The 19,509-nt window shown below is 39.7% G+C and overlaps 1 protein-coding gene across 1 annotated transcript in view; it reads right to left on the bottom strand.

The window, feature by feature from the left end:
- LOC126469794 (chondroitin sulfate synthase 2) overlaps positions 1-12,179 on the bottom strand; it is a 120,585-nt gene extending 108,406 nt beyond the window's left edge. The window contains exon 1 of the mRNA XM_050097046.1: positions 11,412-12,179. Coding sequence (XP_049953003.1) covers positions 11,412-12,090 — 679 coding nt within the window. The 5' untranslated portion in view covers positions 12,091-12,179. The remainder of the gene's footprint in view (positions 1-11,411) is intronic.
- Positions 12,180-19,509: the final 7,330 nt, after the last annotated feature.

The following is a 19,509-nucleotide window of genomic DNA, read 5'->3' as shown; positions in this document are numbered from 1 at the left end:
GGCCTATACAAGGGCGATGTACTTGAGGACAATATTATGGAAATGGAAGAGGATGTAGATGAAGATGAAATGGGAGATATGATATTGCATGAAGAGTTTGACAGAGCACTGAAAGACCTGAGTCGAAACAAGGCCCCCGGAGTAGGCAACATTCCATTAGAACTACTGACAACCTTGGGAGAGCCAGTCCTGACAAAACTCTACCATCTGGTGAGCAAGATGTATGTGACAGGCGAAATTCCCTCAGACTTCAAGAAGAATATAATAATCCCAATCCCAAAGAAAGCAGGTGTTGACAGATGTGAAAATTACCGAACTATCAGTTTAATAAGTCACAGCTGCAAAATACTAATGCGAATTCTTTACAGACGAATGGAAAAACTTATAGAAGCCGACCTCGGGGAAGATCAGTTTGGATTCCGTAGAAATGTTGGAACACGTGAGGCAATACTGACCCTACGACTTATCTTAGAAGAAAGATTAAGGAAAGGCAAACCTATGTTTCTAGCATTTGTAGACTTAGAGAAAGCTTTTGACAATGTTGATTGGAATACTCTCTTTCAAATTCTGAAGGTGGCAGGGGTAAAATACAGAGATCGAAAGGCTATTTACAATTTGTACAGAAAGCAGATGGCAGTTATAAGAGTCGTGGGACATGAAAGGGAAGCAGTGGTTGGGAAGGAAGTGAGACAGGGTTGTAGCCTCTCCCCGATGTTATTCAATCTGTATATTGAGCAAGCAATAAAGGAAACAAAAGAAAAGTTCGGAGTAGGTATTAAAATCCATGGAAAAGAAATAAAAACTTTGAGGTTCGCCGATGACATTGTAATTCTGTCAGAGACAGCAAAGAACTTGGAAGAGCAATTGAATGGAATGGACAGTGTCTTGAAAGGAGGGTATAAGATGAACATCAACAAAAGCAAAACGAGGATAATGGAATGTAGACGAATTAAGTCAGGTGATGCTGAGGGAATTAGATTAGGAAATGAGACACTTAAAGTAGTAAAGGAGTTTTGCTATTTGGGGAGCAAAATAACTGATGATGGTCGAAGTAGAGAGGATATAAAATGTAGACTGGCAATGGTTGGACAAGAAGAGAATAGAAGTTTTCGAAATGTGGTGCTACAGAAGAATGCTGAAGATTAGATGGGTAGATCACATAACTAATGAGGAGGTATTGAATAGGACTGGGGAGAAGAGAAATTTATGGCACAACTTGACTAGAAGAAGGGATCGGTTGGTAGGACATGTTCTGAGGCATCGAGGAATCACCAATTTAGTATTGGAGGGCAGCGTGGAGCGTAAAAATCGTAGAGGGAGACCAAGAGATGAATACACTAAGCAGATTCAGAAGGATGTAGGTTGCAGTAGGTACTGGGAGATGAAGAAGCTTGCACAGGATAGAGTAGCATGGAGAGCTGCATCAAACCAATCTCAGGACTGAAGACCACAACAACAACAATGCTTCTGGAATGTTTCAAGCAGACAACAGTACATCATTCCTAAAGGATGGTAATGTCCAAGATACAGAAAATTACAGAATAGTCAGTCAGCTCTCTTTGTTCTCAAATATCTCAGAAACAATTATGAAAAACAAAACAAAATTATATAATGATGAAGGCTTCCAAGCGAAGCAAAATTTAGTCTCAGGTATGGCAGCCATACTACTGTATAATACAGAAAAGTAACGCATCAGGCACTCAACAATGATAAAAATGTAACATGTATATTTTTAAACCTATTATTTGCCTTAGTTGATAGCTGCAACTTTTGTCCTGGCTACTAGTTTAGGTATCTAGTACCATCATCACATCAACTTACGCGCACAGTCAATACTGACACCCCTACTTGAGAAGAGAGAATGATAACTGCATATCAAGAGATCACTTGATGATAGTACAAGGTACCTGGTACCCAGTTGATAAAATAAAAATTGTGGCTATAGACTAAAGTAAATAACTTTTTCTTATTCTGCTGGTCATTGTTGCAAGAGACAGTGTGTTGAGAAAATGTGAAAAATAGGGCACATAGTTTTGGTATATCATACACTATGTGATCAAAAGTATCCGGACATGCCCAAAAACATGTGTGTTTCATATTAGGTGCATTGTGCTGCCACCTACTGCCAGGTACTCCATATCAGCGACCTCTGTGATAGAGCAGAATGGGGCACTCCATGGAACTCGTGGACTACAAAAGTGATCTGGTGATTGGGTGTCGCTTGTGTCATACATCTGTACACAAGATTTCCACACTCCTAATCATCTCTAGGTCCACTGTTTCCAATGTGACAGGGAAGTGGAAATGTGAAGGGACATGCACAGCACAAAAGCGTACAGGCTGACCTCATCTGCTGACTGACAGAGACCACCGACAGCTGAACAGGGTCATAATGTGTAATAGGCAGATATCTATCCAGACCATCACGCAGGAATTCCATACTGCATCAGGATACATTGAAAGTACTATGACAGTCAGGTGGGAGGTGAGAAAACTTGGATTTCATGGTCAAGCACCTGCTCATATGCCACACATCACACCGCTAAATGCCAAACAATGCCTCACTTGGTGAGGGAGTGTAAACATTGGACGATTGAACAGTGGGAAAACATTGTGTGGAGTGATGAATCACGGTATGGCGAATGCCCAGTGAACGTCATCTGCAAGTGTGTGTAGTGCCAAAAGTAAAATTCGGTGGTGTTATGGTGTGGTCGTGTTTTTCATGGAGGAGGCTTGCACCCCTTGTGGTTTTGCGTTGCACTATCACAGCACAGGCCTTCATTGATTTTTTTAAGCACCTTCTTGCTTCCCACTGTTGAAGAGCACCTGTTCATAATTCACAGCCTGTAGCGGAGTGGTTACATAACAATAACATCCCTGTAATGGTCTGGCCTGCACAGAGTCCTGACCTGAATCCTACAGAACACCTTTGGGATGTTTTGGAACACCGACTTCGTGCCAGGCCTCACCGACCAACATTGATACCTCTCCTCAGTGCAGCAGTCCATGAAGAATTGGCTGGCATTCCCCAAGAAACCTTCCAGCACCTGATCGAACATATGCTTGCGAGAATGGAAGGTGTCATCAAGGCTAAGGGTGGGCCAACACCATACTGAATTCCAGTATTGCCGATGGAGGGCGCCACAAACTTTAAAGTAATTTTCAGCCAGGTGTCCGGATACTTTTGATCACATAGTGTATCCCAAATACTGTACGGGTAAAGTTATTAATGGCATACAGGGTTTGTCTGTGAAGTAATGAGACTGGGCCTGGTAAGAAGAATTTATTGATACAATCAGTATATATCGTTACATTTCTTCAGAATATTTTCCTTGGGTGTTGATACACTGCTGTCAACATGATTCCCATGCTGCATAGGGTCCTGGGAAGTCAGCTGCCGTAATCTCCTCCCGAGATTCTGTGACAGCCTGCTAGATGGCAGGAAAATTGTTGAAATGGTGACCTTTCAGGCTTCTCTTGGGCTTTGGGAACAGAAAAAAGTCTGATGGACTCATATAGGGGCTTTACAGTGACTGTGGCAAGTTGCAACCCCTATATGGGACAGTCAGTCACTCACAACGAAGGCAGTGCGGGCTGGAACACTGCCGTGGTGGAGCTTCCAGTGATTGGCACTGAATAGGTGTGCAAGGGCTTCTTTGTAGAAAACAGCACTGACAGTTCAACCTCGAGATAAGAATTCTTTGTTTTTTCACTTTGGCCACATTTTGTCCCAACCACTCATTGGAGGGTATCCAGACCACTCCATGTCTTCAATGGTCTCCTATCCATTCTTGAACCCACTGGGAAAGCTGGGCCCTTGACAGGACACCATCTTTATAACAGCCTTTAACCAAGTTGAGTCTCCTGGAAGCAGTTTTGTCCAGGTGAAGGCAAAATTTAATAATGTGCATTGCTGCAGCATAGACTCCATTTTTCATGTTTACTGCCATGACAAAATCTCAAAAAGAGCTTTTGTGCCCTGAATGAGCCTCAGTTGTGTCGGAGCTTGGACGTGACTGCCGCCCAGTTTGTTGCTTAGCTTAGTCCCCCACACAAATTCCCCTGCCGGGGAGCCTGCTTCTGGCAACCAGAGCACTGCTTGGTGGTCAGTCTCCTTTCTTTAGACATGAACCCTGTATGTATATCATATCCAAAACATAATAATATAGTGTTCTGAGGAGTGCCTCTGCTGACCAATATTGGTTTTAATATTTCTAAATGATTTTCCTGTCTATATCACACACAGTGAAGCTATTTTGTTTGAAGCAGATACATCATTGAGACCAACAATAAAACATTTCAACTTCTGATAAAGAAAGCAAAAGAAGCATGCAGGGATATCTATGAAGGGTCAACAAGGAATAAGTTACCCTAGAACATTAATACACAATAAAAACATAAATTAAAAAAACTGTATAAATTTCATCTTGAAAATAAAATATGATGATGTTGTTTAGCTAACCATAAATAATAACTTCACACATGCTGAGTATCAAACATACTTTATATACCAACAAGTCAGCCTACTGTATTCAAGTTGATGACAGATGTAATAGCTGCTAGAACTCAGCATTATGTGGAAGAAAGCAGTATTCTGCCAGCAGGACAAAAAGGAAGTAAACAGGGACGTAGGAGCACAGCAAACAAGATCATAACTGTGATTGCGTAGGCTTTCCCGGCATAATGAGTCTTGAAAGTCTCTTCGGGTTTGCTGCCGGATCCTAAAATCAACTTGACTCGATATTTCAGCGATCCAACTGTTCGCCATCTTCAGAAACTGTGATGGGCGGCGCATGCGCCGTGTACTGAACGGTGGCCTATATAGGACGTCGATTTGCAACCTGGCGTCAGGTCTCAGTGGGACTCATCAGCATAAGCAGCATTTTCCTGAAGATGGCGAACAGTTGGATCGCCGAAATATCGAGTCAAGTTGATTTTAGGATCCGGCAGCAAACCTGAAGAGACTTTCAAGATCCTAACTGACAAAATGGTCCTAGAAAATTACAAAACTAGCCAGCATGTGACTGGATCATCTACAGGAAAGCCTTTGACTCACTACCTCATCGTTGGTGCATAAACTGTCTGGAAACCATTGGAGTCATCAAAAACATTTGGAGGTTCGCAGAAAATGCAATGAAGTACTGAAAGACAGAACGTTTTGTTGGCAGATTGGTCATTATCAGGTTAGGAACCTTTCAAGGTGACTCTCCCCCCCCACTGCTGTTCATCATCACTACAATCACCCTATCCATAATTTTCCAAAATACGAACCTGGGTTATTAAGCAGGCACAGATCAACAGAAAGTTTTTCATCTACTGTACACATACGACTTCAAGATGTATAGAAGATCAGATGCTGAAATCCAGTCACTGGCCAACACCATAAGGATCTTCAAGCTGGACATCAACATGGAATTTGGTCTGGACAAATGCTCAGCAGTGACACTAGTAAAGGGGACATTCACAGAAAGTGAAGGCACAGGCAGGCCATTACGTACCGTAAGTTAAAGCATGGAATTCTGCAACTGAGCAAACATCAGGCACGAACATGTAAAAATTGGGGTCAACAAAGAAAAAACGCTAAGGGCCATGAAAGTTTTGAAAAATCAAACTAAATGGTTTAAATACCATCAACACCATAGGTCGTACCTATCATCAGGTACAATGCTGCCATTTTGAATTGGACACAGGCAGACCTTGACAAGTTGGACAGGAAAGCTAGAAAAGTCATGCTGATTCATCGTGTGTTATACTCTTGTAGTGATGGCATGACATCCTCATAGTGATGTGAATAGGTTATACTTACCCAATAAATCAGGTGGCAGTGGGCTTCTGCACGTTAAATAGCCAGTTGCAGAAGAAAAACTTGAACTAGCAGGCTACACAAAAATATCTGAGGAAACTGCTCTGTCAACATCCATACACTGCTGAAAGTGCAACAAATGAAGACTCAAACCAACTATGCAAACTTGGATGGACAGATGATGTGTGAAAAAGTTCAGAATACAAGGGCTATGCTGAAAGTTTTTAGCAGCCTGTAAACCATAAGGCAGAGGACAGTGGGGTTGTTTTCATTCGAAAGAGCGATGTTTTTCAACTTTGGGACATGCACTCGCAGTCCCTGGCTAGCAGTGATCCCCCCACAGTGAGGTAAGAAAGCGCAGGCAGTGCTGAGTCAGAGACGGTGCACGATGGAGCTGTCTTGCCGCGACTTTCGCGCCATGCTTTTTTACGATTATAAAAAGGGTTCAAGTGCTGAAGAATGTCATTCTTCTTTGCTGCGTGTTTTTGGTGAAGTTTCCTCTTCTAGGGCCACAGCTGGAAATTGGTTTCGCGAGTTTTCGAGGGGTCGGCAGTCAATTGAAGATGAACCTCGTCCCAGTCGGCCAGCAACAGCTGTGACTCCTGAAAACATTGATGCTGTGAGGAAAATGATCAAAGAAGATCCACATCTTACATTTTGCGACATTGAAGGGACCCTAAATATTGGATCAGCAGCAGCGCAGACCATCGTTCATAGTCACTTAGGCCTTACTAAGAGATGTGCCCGTTGGGTGCCACTTTCCCTGACAGAAAGCCAAAAGGAGGCGAGAGTGGACTGGTGTCGTTCCATGCTCGAAAAATTCAATGCAGGGAATTCCCAAGACACCTACAATATCGTCACAGGTGATGAAACGTGGGCCAACCATTATGACCCTGAAACAAAGAGACAGTCTTCTGTGTGGTGCTCTCCAGGGGAGGAACCACCTACAAAATTTCGACGAAGTGGGAGCTCTGGAAAAAAGATGGTGGCAACTTTTTTCACAAAGATCGGGCATCTCATCTCTGTGACCTTGGACACACGTTGTACAGTCAATGCTGAATGGTATGTGAACGATTGTCTTCCAGAAGTCATGGCCACATGGAAGCCACAGCATCCAAAGTCCAAGAGTGGGCACCTTCTGCTGCATCACAACAATGCATTTGCGCACAGGGCTGACAGAACTATGGACTTTCTGGAGAAGGAAAAAGTGCGAGCGTTACCCCATCCCCCCTATTCACCAGACCTGGCCCCCTGTGACTTCTTTCTGTTCCCGAAGACTAAGGAAAAAATTCGAGGGAAGCGGTTTTCATCACATGAAGAGGCCATTGCAGTCCAAGAGTGGGCACCTTCTGCTGCATCACAACAATGCATTTGCGCACAGGGCTGACAGAACTATGGACTTTCTGGAGAAGGAAAAAGTGCGAGCGTTACCCCATCCCCCCTATTCACCAGACCTGGCCCCCTGTGACTTCTTTCTGTTCCCGAAGACTAACGAAAAAATTCGAGGGAAGCGGTTTTCATCACATGAAGAGGCCATTGCAGTCCAAGAGTGGGCACCTTCTGCTGCATCACAACAATGCATTTGCGCACAGGGCTGACAGAACTATGGACTTTCTGGAGAAGGAAAAAGTGTGAGCGTTACCCCATCCCCCCTATTCACCAGACCTGGCCCCCTGTGACTTCTTTCTGTTCCCGAAGACTAAGGAAAAAATTCGAGGGAAGCGGTTTTCATCACATGAAGAGGCCATTGCAGCGTACGAGAGTGCACTAAGTGACATCCCAAAAGAAGCTTGGGCGACACATTTTCTAAGTGGTTTCAGAGAATGGAAAAATGTATACATGCTAATGGAGAGTATTTTGAAAAGTTGTAAACGTTTTTTTGCAAATAAATTTTTTTTTCACACATTCTGCTAAAAACTTTCGGCATAGCCCTCGTAAGACAGGATACAAGAAAGAGACCTGATTGTTACAGATGACTGAAAACCTGCAAAAGTAAACAAGAGGACTGATTGTGGCAGCTTTAGCAGAAGTCATCAGAATGAGTGCTAACAAAACCAGAACTGAGAAACTAGCAGAACATTCAAAGAGTAGAATCTGCAAAGAAGCTGATTAAGTAATCAACAACATTCTGAGCTGCTTCAAAATGATTACACAGGTTGATTACCAGCAGCAGCACAACACTGTGGTATAAATATATACTAGAACTTATGACAGAAATTTCATTTGTCAGAAGTAAATAGCTGGTGGTATTATAACCCATAAAAATTTGTCAAAAAAGAATAAGCCAAATTACTGTAGGACTTCCAACTGATCAACCACTGGGGCGCAAAATGCTGAACATTACAATCATTAAGAAAAAGGAGGTGTGGATCATGAACACTTCTTGTTTCTGGTGACAGAAAAATCAATGAAAAACAGCTGGAAAATTTCCAAGTTATGAAGATGTGAAAATTGAACTTAAGCATCTTTAGCGTGAAATAGTAAGTGGTACTAGTGGGGTTTGGCACTCTGAATTCAATAGTAAATGATGAGGCATGAATACATGCAGTTTAAAATTGTATTCTGATTTTTTTTTAATAGGTCTGTTTACTCCACTGTTTACAAATATCACAGAGTAGACAACTGTACAGGTACTGTATATACAAAACTGTTTATATTGTTCAGTTATTGCTTGCACATGATGATAGTCATGTTGCAGCTTCCCGGTGACCACATATTTCTTTTTCAAGTTCCTAACAGTGTAACTAGACACTTGTAGCTTTTGCTCATTAACGTTAAAATTAATCATGTATACATACCCTGTAAACTGATTCATTCCACATCATTTCAATAAAAGAATAGTTCAAATGATCTATGGAACATGTAACTAACTAACTTGTAATCCCTCTGATGGAATGCCCAAACATGTGGACGACAAAGTAGACACTTCACTACTTTGTGTTAAATAGATTTTGTTAAGATTTTTGTGCATGCTCAGCTGATATTTTGGAGTATTGTGATTGTTGAGATCTTTTGATGCTATTTAACAAAGGTATTTTTTCAGGTTTGTAACTATGTTAACAGCTCCATTTTGCAAAAAATTTCATCAACTCAGCTAGAAATCCAACAACATACCATAACATTGACTGTCTGCATATTTGCAAAACAGCTCCTAGAACTAAAAAAAGTTACAATACCCTGTCGTTTTTCCATACATTAAATAAAGCTCTGGCAGTGATAAGATTCTCACTAAAATTCAGATAAAAGGGATATTTACAACCTCAATTGTAACAAAGTGGAATGTTTCAGAAAAACTCCCCACAGAACCGCAGCATAAGTCCCCAGATAATTAAAAATTTATGAGAAGCTATTTTTTTCTGGGAAAAAATTGAATAATTCTCACAATTTCAGATTTACATTAACTGCATAAATGTCACAGTGGTTAGAACACAACTCTTACATCATTTCAGATGTGCCAAACACATTCATGTACCAATCACAGTGCCTTATTCAAGTATACTTAGCTTAAAGGGTTGACCTGATACAACTGCAATTACTACAGTGTCAGTGGAGTGTTTCCCCTCTTCAATCACTGTACCAACCAGCACAATTAAAGTTATTTCATAATTTCATGTCCCTACAGAAACTGAGGAAAGAAAACTGATTTAACTTACAATCAGTAAATATTCTCAGCAATGTTGGTGTGATTAAGTGAAGGGACTCTGAAATGACTAAACTGTGCGCTGAATACATCCCATATACAGACACACTTACTGCACTAACCCCTCTGAAATCTGAGTGAAAAAGATAAATTCAGTTTCTATTTAATATAAGGGAGGAATAATTGTTACAGGAAATTTTGTATAATAGCAAAAGAACTGTCAATCAGTATTAAAATGTAGCTTATCATCTTATTTTACAGGTTGCAAAATAGCGAACTGAAAGGCAAGCAAGGCTTGCAGGCAAAATCAGCAAGAAGCAGGGAAAAAAATGAGGTACCCACTGCTGTCCTTGGAATATCAGCATGCAATGTTTCTCTTGATATAAATGGAAATACAACAAATCCCAACCTTGATTCATGGGACAACAAAAAGTCTATCAGAAAAATGTGCAAAACCATATAAAAGCAAATAGGAAGCCAGTTGGAGTCCAACAGAAAACGAAAGGTAGACTGTGTATGAAGAAAACTAATACTATACTTACCGCTGGGAAATGTATAGGATTAACTTCAACATTTAATGTAAAAACTCCTGCCTTATCATTGGTGAGAAGCACAAATATTACAAGGAAACCATTTACAGCAACAGCATCAAAGCAATTGTTTAAGATTCCAACAGGAAATGAAACAAAAATTAACAATGAAAAGGAATATATTGGGCCAATGCAGCAGAAGAGTTCTACACACACTATGAAAAAACTCCCGACATTTTTACAGCAGTTAATCTAATAATAAAAAAAAAATGTTAATGCCAACATCAGTTATGTCTTAAAGCTTCCTCAGTCCACACACAAGAGTAAACCACAGCTCCCTGCAAGTGTGAGACAGAAAAATGTTCCTACAACAAATTGGCATACAGAACTGAGGCACTCATCATTTGCTGCAACATTTCATTCACATGTTGGCTCCATGCAAGTACAGAGTTTGAGAAGCCCTTCAGTACCAGATATATCAAGAGCTCCTAAAATTGGCCACACTTCAGCATACAAATCTGCAGGAAGACCTAGCTGTACAGAGACTTGTGTGGGGTTCCAGATATCACACACCATTCATCTTTGCGGAAATCTCAAATGAAAACACCTCTTAAAACTGTATCAGTCACACAACAGCCAGGTGTCTTCAGGAGGAATTTACTCAACAGGTTGGAGAAAGGGGAAAGCCATTAAATGCATTCAGCCATCTTAGATGTTTTGGGCTTTACAAGTCAGCATCTGAGGAACCAGGCAGCTATGCCAAAGAAATTGCACCAGAAACTGAACCATTGAAAGGAAAACAAGAAACGGAATTTGCTAAAACAAGTTCTGAAATATCTCTGGCACACACTAACTAAGAAGAAAAGAATAGCAGATGATGAAGTTTTTGATAACTGCAATCTGGAAGACCTCAGAAACATTTTCTCAGATCATTCTCCCATCATACCCAAGAGATCAATGTAAAGAATAGTTTCATTTAATACAAAGAAAATTTCGTAACCTGGATGACGAACCATTCTACTTGGAATGCTTGGCTGCACTCAAGGAAACTCGAGGGGACTACAGCACAACTATAGGCTTCCACAGTCAAGCGATTGTCAGTGGTGCCGAAGCTGGAACTTATTGACAAGTCATCGGACCTTCAGTGGAAAAAGTTCACCTCTTTGAAATTACAATCAAAGGATGAGGAACTTGACAACAAGAAACAAAAGACTCCCCAGTGCAGTGTTGGTCCATGCCAAATTTTTAAATCTTCAATAATAAAATTTGCACTTCAACAGGAAGCTGAAAAGCAGCTGACTGCTGACCTTGGTGTGGAGCCAAAATCTTTGCATTGTGTGCCAACTCCAGTACGAAGAAGAACAATAAAAAACAAATAATAAATAAGTTACATTTATCGAACTGATAATAGGTATCTTTATAGAGTAGTAATCATTACCTAGTGAGCAAAATGCTGTGTGTTCGTCATTTTTCCCACTGCCTGCATGTACATCTTCGCTAACACTTATTGACTGCACAGTATCACGTAGTTTCCTTGCTTTTAGGTAAGTTGAGTCTCTCATTAGAAAAAAGTAATCGTAATCTTCTAAATGATTGTCAGTGATGTATTTTAGCATATGGAATGGTTTCAATATTCGTCTTGTATCTGTAAAACCCACAATACCGGGCATCGTAATATTTAATTTCTGTGGTCCCAGAGCGTCGATGAAATACATTATTTTATCAACGAGATGTGCAACAGTTCTATTTACGCTGACGGCATTACTGAATATTGTACTCTGTGATGTTAGTACAGCAATAAATAACTTTTCGCGGATTCCTAGTTCTGTTGAATAATATCGTGGCCTAACTAGTGTTTGAGGAGTCTTCTGAGCTTTCTGTGGCTTTCCTGCCAGGTTTATTCTTGGTTTATATTCATCAGTTTCCATATCGCTTGCTGACTGCCATCCGCCAGTTAACCTGTCAGTGAAATATCCGGCCGAGATCGAGCTATCGCATTCATTCTCAAGAACAGGGGACAAAATCAAGCTAACTGAAACACCGACCGTCAATCCAATTATGAAATATATATTCTGCCTACAGTGAGAAATTATAAAACGAAGCATCGTTCCTATCATTACACGTCACTACAGCCAAATTTTCTTGTCAACAGCTCAACACTACCCAAGACATTTGTTGACATACATTGTTTGATCACTGCATCTGAATGTCAATTTTCCGGATTGCCAACATGACAACACTTAACTCCCCAAGTTCGAAACAGGCAGAGTAATTTTTTTTGTTGCTTCTAACATAACACTATTTAGTCATCACAATTTTAAAAAATGACATTTATAGCAAGGAACAGTTTGTTGTTCGTTACTTTTGTTATTTGTTATAAATTGTTTCGATTCCTTATTCCTTGTTTTAAATTTATAATTTTATAATAAATGACGAAAGATTAATTGTAGCGGTCTAAAATGTACGGCACGAGCCAATGAAATTTCTTGCCCTCTGCTACATATATAATGTGCGTTTCTATCTCATTTCCTTGTGAATTAGACATCAAGTTATGTATTATACTTGTCTGTTCAAATAAGTGTTTGTGGTAGGCTTATTTACTGTTAAGTAGTTCCCTTGATTATATGTGTGAAAGAGTTTTGCGAGTATCAGTGGTCAATATTTATGTGATTTCACTAGCTAACCCCAGTACAAGTTATATACTTCAACTGTTAAAGACCGAATACAAGATGTAAATAAAACATGTAAATCTTGAAGGGAAAAGCTCTGAAGGAGAAATGATTATTGCAAAAAAAATTTGCACTTGACTTGCAACGAAACGTAACCTTAAACAAACCAATTTTTCATGAGATGTGATGGTAGTTCGTAACACTGTGCCCTTTTAGTTATTCTGACAGCATTTGACGTATAAAATGTGAAATAACTGGTGCTTCGACTTTCTAGAATATTTTTAAATGCGGATTCCTCTTGCTCAATCTCCCCTTATAGTGTGTGAAATTACCTTCCTGTACCATATAATGATATTTTTCGGACCCACACTCTTTACTGCATGTTTTGCACTTTTGTCTTCCATCTTTAACATCAAACTTCCCTTGCAAGATGCAAACCATTTTAGTGTAATAAATGCCATTTTCGTACACATGTGGACTCTGGCGTCCAAGTATATAAGTTACCACACTGTGTAAGTGCACTTTACATGTAAAAACAGTTGCAAATCATGTCGCGAAGATCGCAATTCTCGCAAAAATGCAGTTTAGGCGAGCCATGCGAGTTGAGATTACGTGACCTGAATTGACCTGATGTGCTATGACGTGACAGACAGTGTGAATACACTTGGACATGGTGGAGCTCTGGCGTGATGGTCCGGATGGGACAGTGTGAGTTGGCCTCTACACTTGCATTGAAACAGAATGTTATTGATATCACAAATCGTTCTTGAAGACAGAAAGTCTTCATTACTCAAACACGATTTGTAAGAATAATATAGCCCAATTCACACTGACTGTCACGTCAAAACATTCTGCAATGGATTTCAAATGGCAGCATCCACACTGACCATCCATCATGTCACATCACAGCACTGTCAAGGTTTCTTGAGAAGAAAGTTTTGATGACTGACATTAATAGTTATTCCTCATTTGAAATTCCCCTCCACACCCCCAAAGGTAATTAAAACCAAACAGAAGTCAATAAATAAACCAAGGAATGTGGGACAAAAAGGAAACTGTGTCTAGCATCTAGGAACAGCTCTGATGTTAGCGTTGCAACATATTACAAAGTATACTGCACAATACTGAAGCAAGCAATGCTGAAATCTAGGTAGCTTTATTATGAAAAAGAAATGATTACAACAGGCAACAAAATAAAAACTATGTGCGATATAGTGAAGACCAAGGCAGGTGGGGTCAGTAAGGAAGAGGAACAGATAGCTTTAAAAATAAATGAGACATTGGTAACAAGTGCCTGTACTGTTACAAACATCATAAATAAGTACTTTGTTTCTGTTACTGACAGCTTGAAATTATCAGGTTCAGTAAACAGCGCAATGGAATGTCTGAGACTGGTCTCTACAAATAATTTCAGTAAAATGGAAATGACACTCACTTCTCCCAGAGAAGTAGCATCCATCATAAAATCCTTAAAGATCAAAGTATTCTTGCAGTTGTACTAACATATCAATGAAGTTAATGTAAGTGTTCATGTGAGTTCAGTTCTGTCTTAATCTTATCTGTGTAAACAATTTCTTATCAGCAGAGCATTTCCAGAATGGTTAAAATATGCTGAAGTTAAACACCCTTACAACAAGGGGGTTAAATGATCCTGTCAAATCACTGACTAATTTAACTTTTGTCCACTTTTTCCAAAACATTTGAATATGTTGTGTTCAAGCATCTTCCTAAGCGTCTGACTTGCAAAAAATATTTTATGCAAGTCACAGTTTAGCTTCTTTAAGGGTTCTAGTGTAGAGAAGGCTATATATATATATATATATATATATATATATATATATATATATATATATATATATATATATATATATATAAATATAATATACAGTAAGAATATACTTAATTCATTAGGTAACCATTTAGAGGCTACTGGTATTTACTGTGACCTGTCAAAAGGCTTTGATGTGTGAATCACAGCATTCTCTTAAGTAAATTAGAATTTTATTGTGTCACTAGCAGTGCTGCTAAATGGTTTGAGTCTCACCTAACTTATTAGGAAACAAAGTGTGTCATTGCAAGATACCTGTGGAATAAGCAATCGGTGTTCATCTGATTAGGAATTAATTACATATGGTGTTCCTCCATGTTCCATCTTGTGTTCCTTGCATGTACATTAATGACCTATCATCCGTTACATCGCCAGATGTTAAATTTGTTTCGTTTTGCAGATAATAAGAGCACTGCAATAAATAGCAAGCCAAGAAAGATTTAGAAATTGCTGCTAATTAAATTTTCACTTGCATTAATAAACGGTTTAAAGCTAATTCACTGTCATATGCAGTTCAGAATCTGTAAGAGATTTCCTTTCAGCATGTGTGTAACATATAAAGACATGCAGATAGAAGAGATTGACAGTATTAAATTTCTGGGATTACAGCTCAATACCAAATTCAATTGGGAAAGGCATACCACAGAATTGCTGAAGCGCCTAAACATGTCTGTATTTGCAATGCGAATGATGTCAGTTGCAGGAAACATAAATATAAAAAACTTGCTTACTTTTCTTACTTTCATTCTGTCATATGGGATCATATTTTGGGATAACACATAAAACTGAGCAAAAGGTTTTTTAGTCTAAAAGCTTGTAATAAGAATCATTTGTGGTGTGAATTCAACAACATCATGTAGAAACCTGTTCAAGGAGCTGGGTATTCTAACTACTGCTTCTCAGTATATTTATTCCTCAATGAAATTTGTTTGCAAATAATATATCTCTATTTTCAACCAATTGCTCAATACATAGTATCAATAGTAGGAAAAAGAACATTCTGCATAAAGACCTAAAATTGCTTACCTTGGTCCAAAAAGGGGTCCAATATTCAAGAACACACATTTTCAATAAACTGCCAGTAACCACAGAAAACTTGGTTTTGGAGAACGCCCTGTTTAAACGAAGTCTGAAAGACATTTTGGTAGGCAACTCCTTCCACTCTGTAGATGAATATGTTAACAGGGACTGTTGGACCAACTTAATTAAAAAGTTGTTAGGTTTCAGTTTTGACAGCACTTGGTAGCAACAGCGAGGAGTAGGTATTATGTGTATGCTAAATTTATTTAAAGTTTCATCCCAACAGTGTATTAATTCCGTAAATATTGGCAGTTCCAGTTTATTGCAATGTATTCACATATCTTGACAATCTGCTGACAAAGGATCAGAGAAGTGAGTATTATATTTAAATACTCTATGTTCCTTGTGTTATGCTTTCTGAACTGTTCCACACCCACGAGAATCATCTCATTTTTGGGTCTATGGAACGAGAACAGAATCAGATCTAATCAAACCTAATCCATTCTTTGTTGATTATGTTACTCCCAATCTCATTTCCTCTTGATACAGCCATGCACAGATATCCACATTTCATTTTGTCATGGTTTTTGTGGTTGATTTCAGTTGTTTGTTGATAGTTACTTGTTATAAGTTCTGTCATTTCACTATTTCTTTGTTAAAATTAAGTTTAATTGAAGCAGTGAGGCAGAAGTCTGAACTGTACAACATGAGCATACTAAATTACGTGACCTCTGTTACATTTATAAAGTAGATTTTTATACATACTGGTACTGTATTTAATATTTTACAGTAAAGTGGATTGCAAAATGGCTACAACTTGAAGTGAAAAAAATACTGTGGGTAGAATCAGATTGATTAGCAATTTGTATGTTGTCCGGCACCTGTAGTATTTCATAAAAAATGGACTGAAATCTTCACATATTGTAAGTTATTTGTTTAAATACATGTTTGTGACAGGCGTATTTATTGTTAAGCACCTCTCAGGATTGTGTGCAAAACAATTTTGCAAGCATATGTGGTTTCACTAGCTAACCCCAGTATAAGTAATGGGCTCAAACAACTAAAAGTCAAATACAAGAGGTAAAGAAAGGTTATAAATCTTGACGGGAAAGGTACTGAGCGAGGTATGCCTATTACACATTTGAGGAGAGCCATGTTGAGTTGATATCACGTGACTAGAATTGACTCGATCCACATGAGTTCCAAAAGAAATCCGTTGGAATTCGATTACTCGATAAGTAGTACAATTCTCAAGGCTGTCAATTCGACTAAGTACCTGGGTGTCAAAATCACAAACAACTTCAGTTGGAAAGACCACATGGATAATATTGTGGGGAAGGCGAGCCAAAGGTTGCGTTTCATTGGCAGGACACTTAGAAGATGCAACAAGTCCACTAAAGAGACAGCTTATACTACACTCGTTCGTCCTCTGTTAGAATATTGTTGCGCGGTGTGGGATCCTTACCAGGTGGAATTGACGTAGGACATTGAAAGGGTGCAAAAAAGGGCAGCTCGTTTTGTATTATCACGTAATAGGGGAGAGAGTGTGGCAGATATGATACGCAATTTGGGATGAAAGTCATTAAAGCAAAGATATTTTTCGTCACGGCGAGATCTATTTACGAAATTTCAGTCACCAACTTTCTCTTCCGAATGCGAAAATATTTTGTTGAGCCCAACCTACATAGGTAGGAATGATCATCAAAATAAAATAAGAGAAATCAGAGCTCGAACAGAAAGGTTTAGGTGTTCGTTTTTCCCACGCACTGTTCGGGAGTGGAATGGTAGAGAGATAGTATGATTGTGGTTCGATGGACCCTCTGCCAAGCACTTAAATGTGAATTGCAGAGTAGTCATGCAGATGTAGATGTAGATGTAGACTTGATGTGCAGTGATGTGACAGAAAGTGTGATGACACCTTGATGTGACGGTGCTGTGATGTGCTGGCTTTCACTTGTCCCATTCCCCTACGACCTCTCAGGGAAATCCCCTCTGCCAACCAGGAAAAAATGGCAGGAAAAATCGCTCAGTCAGTGTTGTACTGTGGCCTGGGAGAATATCGCAACAGTAGGCTAATATATCGTGTCACACTGCATTAAACAATTTAAGGCTTTGAAATATTGTCTGAACAATCTGCGGGTGACAAAGCAGTGTGGAATGTTGTTTATTTAACCAATTTACAGGATCTGATTTCACACAGCTTATTTATTTCTAAAATCACAATAAAGCTCAAAATTGACGATGTCACACAACTGGTGTTAAAAAAATTCACAGTACCACTTGTACTCTACATAGAGCGTCCCTTCACCTATAGCTCGAAATAAATAAATATCTCTGTAACGCTAAATAGGCCGCTCACTTCACCTACAAGTCGAAATAAATATGTCTCTTTCAGTTACAAGTCGAAACACATCTCAATACAGTCCTAAATTCAAAAATAAATCCTGTAAATCAACTAAAGACACTTGCACATATCGCAAATCACTTTTAAACCGGTTATACACTCAACAAAAACATCGTGAATTACATATAAATGTTGCCTACAAAACGCTACACAAAGAGAGCTGTAGTTTGTATTGCTGATGACACGCTTTCAAACGTTCGAGATGTGTCACAGGAAATACATCGTCTCAGCAGACGCTGGATTTCGAAGTGCTGTCCTACAGACAAGAAACGCACATGCCTAATTACCACCACGACGCACTCAGAAACAACACCTACTGTAGGAATAATAGTCACTGTGTCCCTCCGATTTGCGCCCGTACTTTATGAATGGAACGGAGGCCTTATGGCGGTTCGCTCGCTGACGCTAACAGCTATTGAATGAAGTCTGGCCGGAAATCCGGTCCCCAGTCGGAAGTCCGGTACCCAGCAGTTGTGACGCCACGAATCACGTCATTGCATCCAGTACAAATACATACTGGACACAACTCCCAGCTCTGAAAAAGAAGTGTGATATCATGGATCCCACCTCCTTACACTGGGACAAGGGATTTCAGGAACTTTCCATCAACTGTCCTTCCTGCTTGACTTTCCATTTGAAATGAAGCCCTCTGATTGGCTGCCTGTGAAATGTGGGGAGTCTGTATAAACTACCTACCTCCACTCATCCTCTCTCTACTCATGTCCATTGTGGGGGCTATAGCTCCATGTCTGTCAGTGTATGTCTGTTTCTAAAAATGAAATGAAACAGCAGCAACTCTAACATTACCGGCATGCGCCATAGATTTATAGAAGAAGAGCTACCACTTGAGTAAATAACTTGTTTTTCTTAGATCTGTGGTTATGGTGTTGAAATTGAGAAAATTTTGAGTGTCAAATTCTACACTGAATTTCTCGTCAGTACTGACTGGACCATGGCGAACTCTCCCTCTTGAGGTCCAGCTGTCTTTGGAAAACCGACAGCCAGAACTGCCTTATAATCAAGAATAACTCCGAAAGTATGACAGTAGCTGAAAGTTTGAGGGACAAATGTTGCATGGGACAACGGGACCATAATATGATGGTGTTTTTTGTTGCTAGGTGGGGTCGCATCAGAGATATGAAGGTCAACTTTGTTTTTTGTTTTTTTTTTTTTTTTAAATGGGATGCTCTAAGTAGTGGAACAAGGCGTGTGTATCCCCACTCTCCATTGTTGCCAGATGTATCCAAGATGGTGGCGATGATGTCATCCAAGATGGCGGCATGTAGACTTGGCAACAGCACATGACGTGATCCAGTATGGCGGCCGTGACGTCATCCAAGATGGCGGATTTTGACAGGAAGATAGGTCCATTGCATTATCTCCACTAACCTAAGCTCATCCCCCAGAAAGTTGTGGAAAGTTCAAATTCCAACAGGTTAATGCATCACACCATGGTTATCTCCACCAACCTAAGAAAATTGTGGGAAACAAAGCTCACTTCCACTAACCTAAGTCACCCGACTGCTACTTCTTCCTAGGGATTGGTGGAAAAAGAACTCAGCCCGCACTGGGCTGGTGGAGAGAGGAAGGGGTGAACTTCATTTCTGCTATTCAC

Source organism: Schistocerca serialis, chromosome 3 (genome assembly GCF_023864345.2).
Source record: "Schistocerca serialis cubense isolate TAMUIC-IGC-003099 chromosome 3, iqSchSeri2.2, whole genome shotgun sequence".
Taxonomy (NCBI): domain Eukaryota; kingdom Metazoa; phylum Arthropoda; class Insecta; order Orthoptera; family Acrididae; genus Schistocerca; species Schistocerca serialis.
This window is presented reverse-complemented; position numbering and strand designations above follow the sequence as displayed.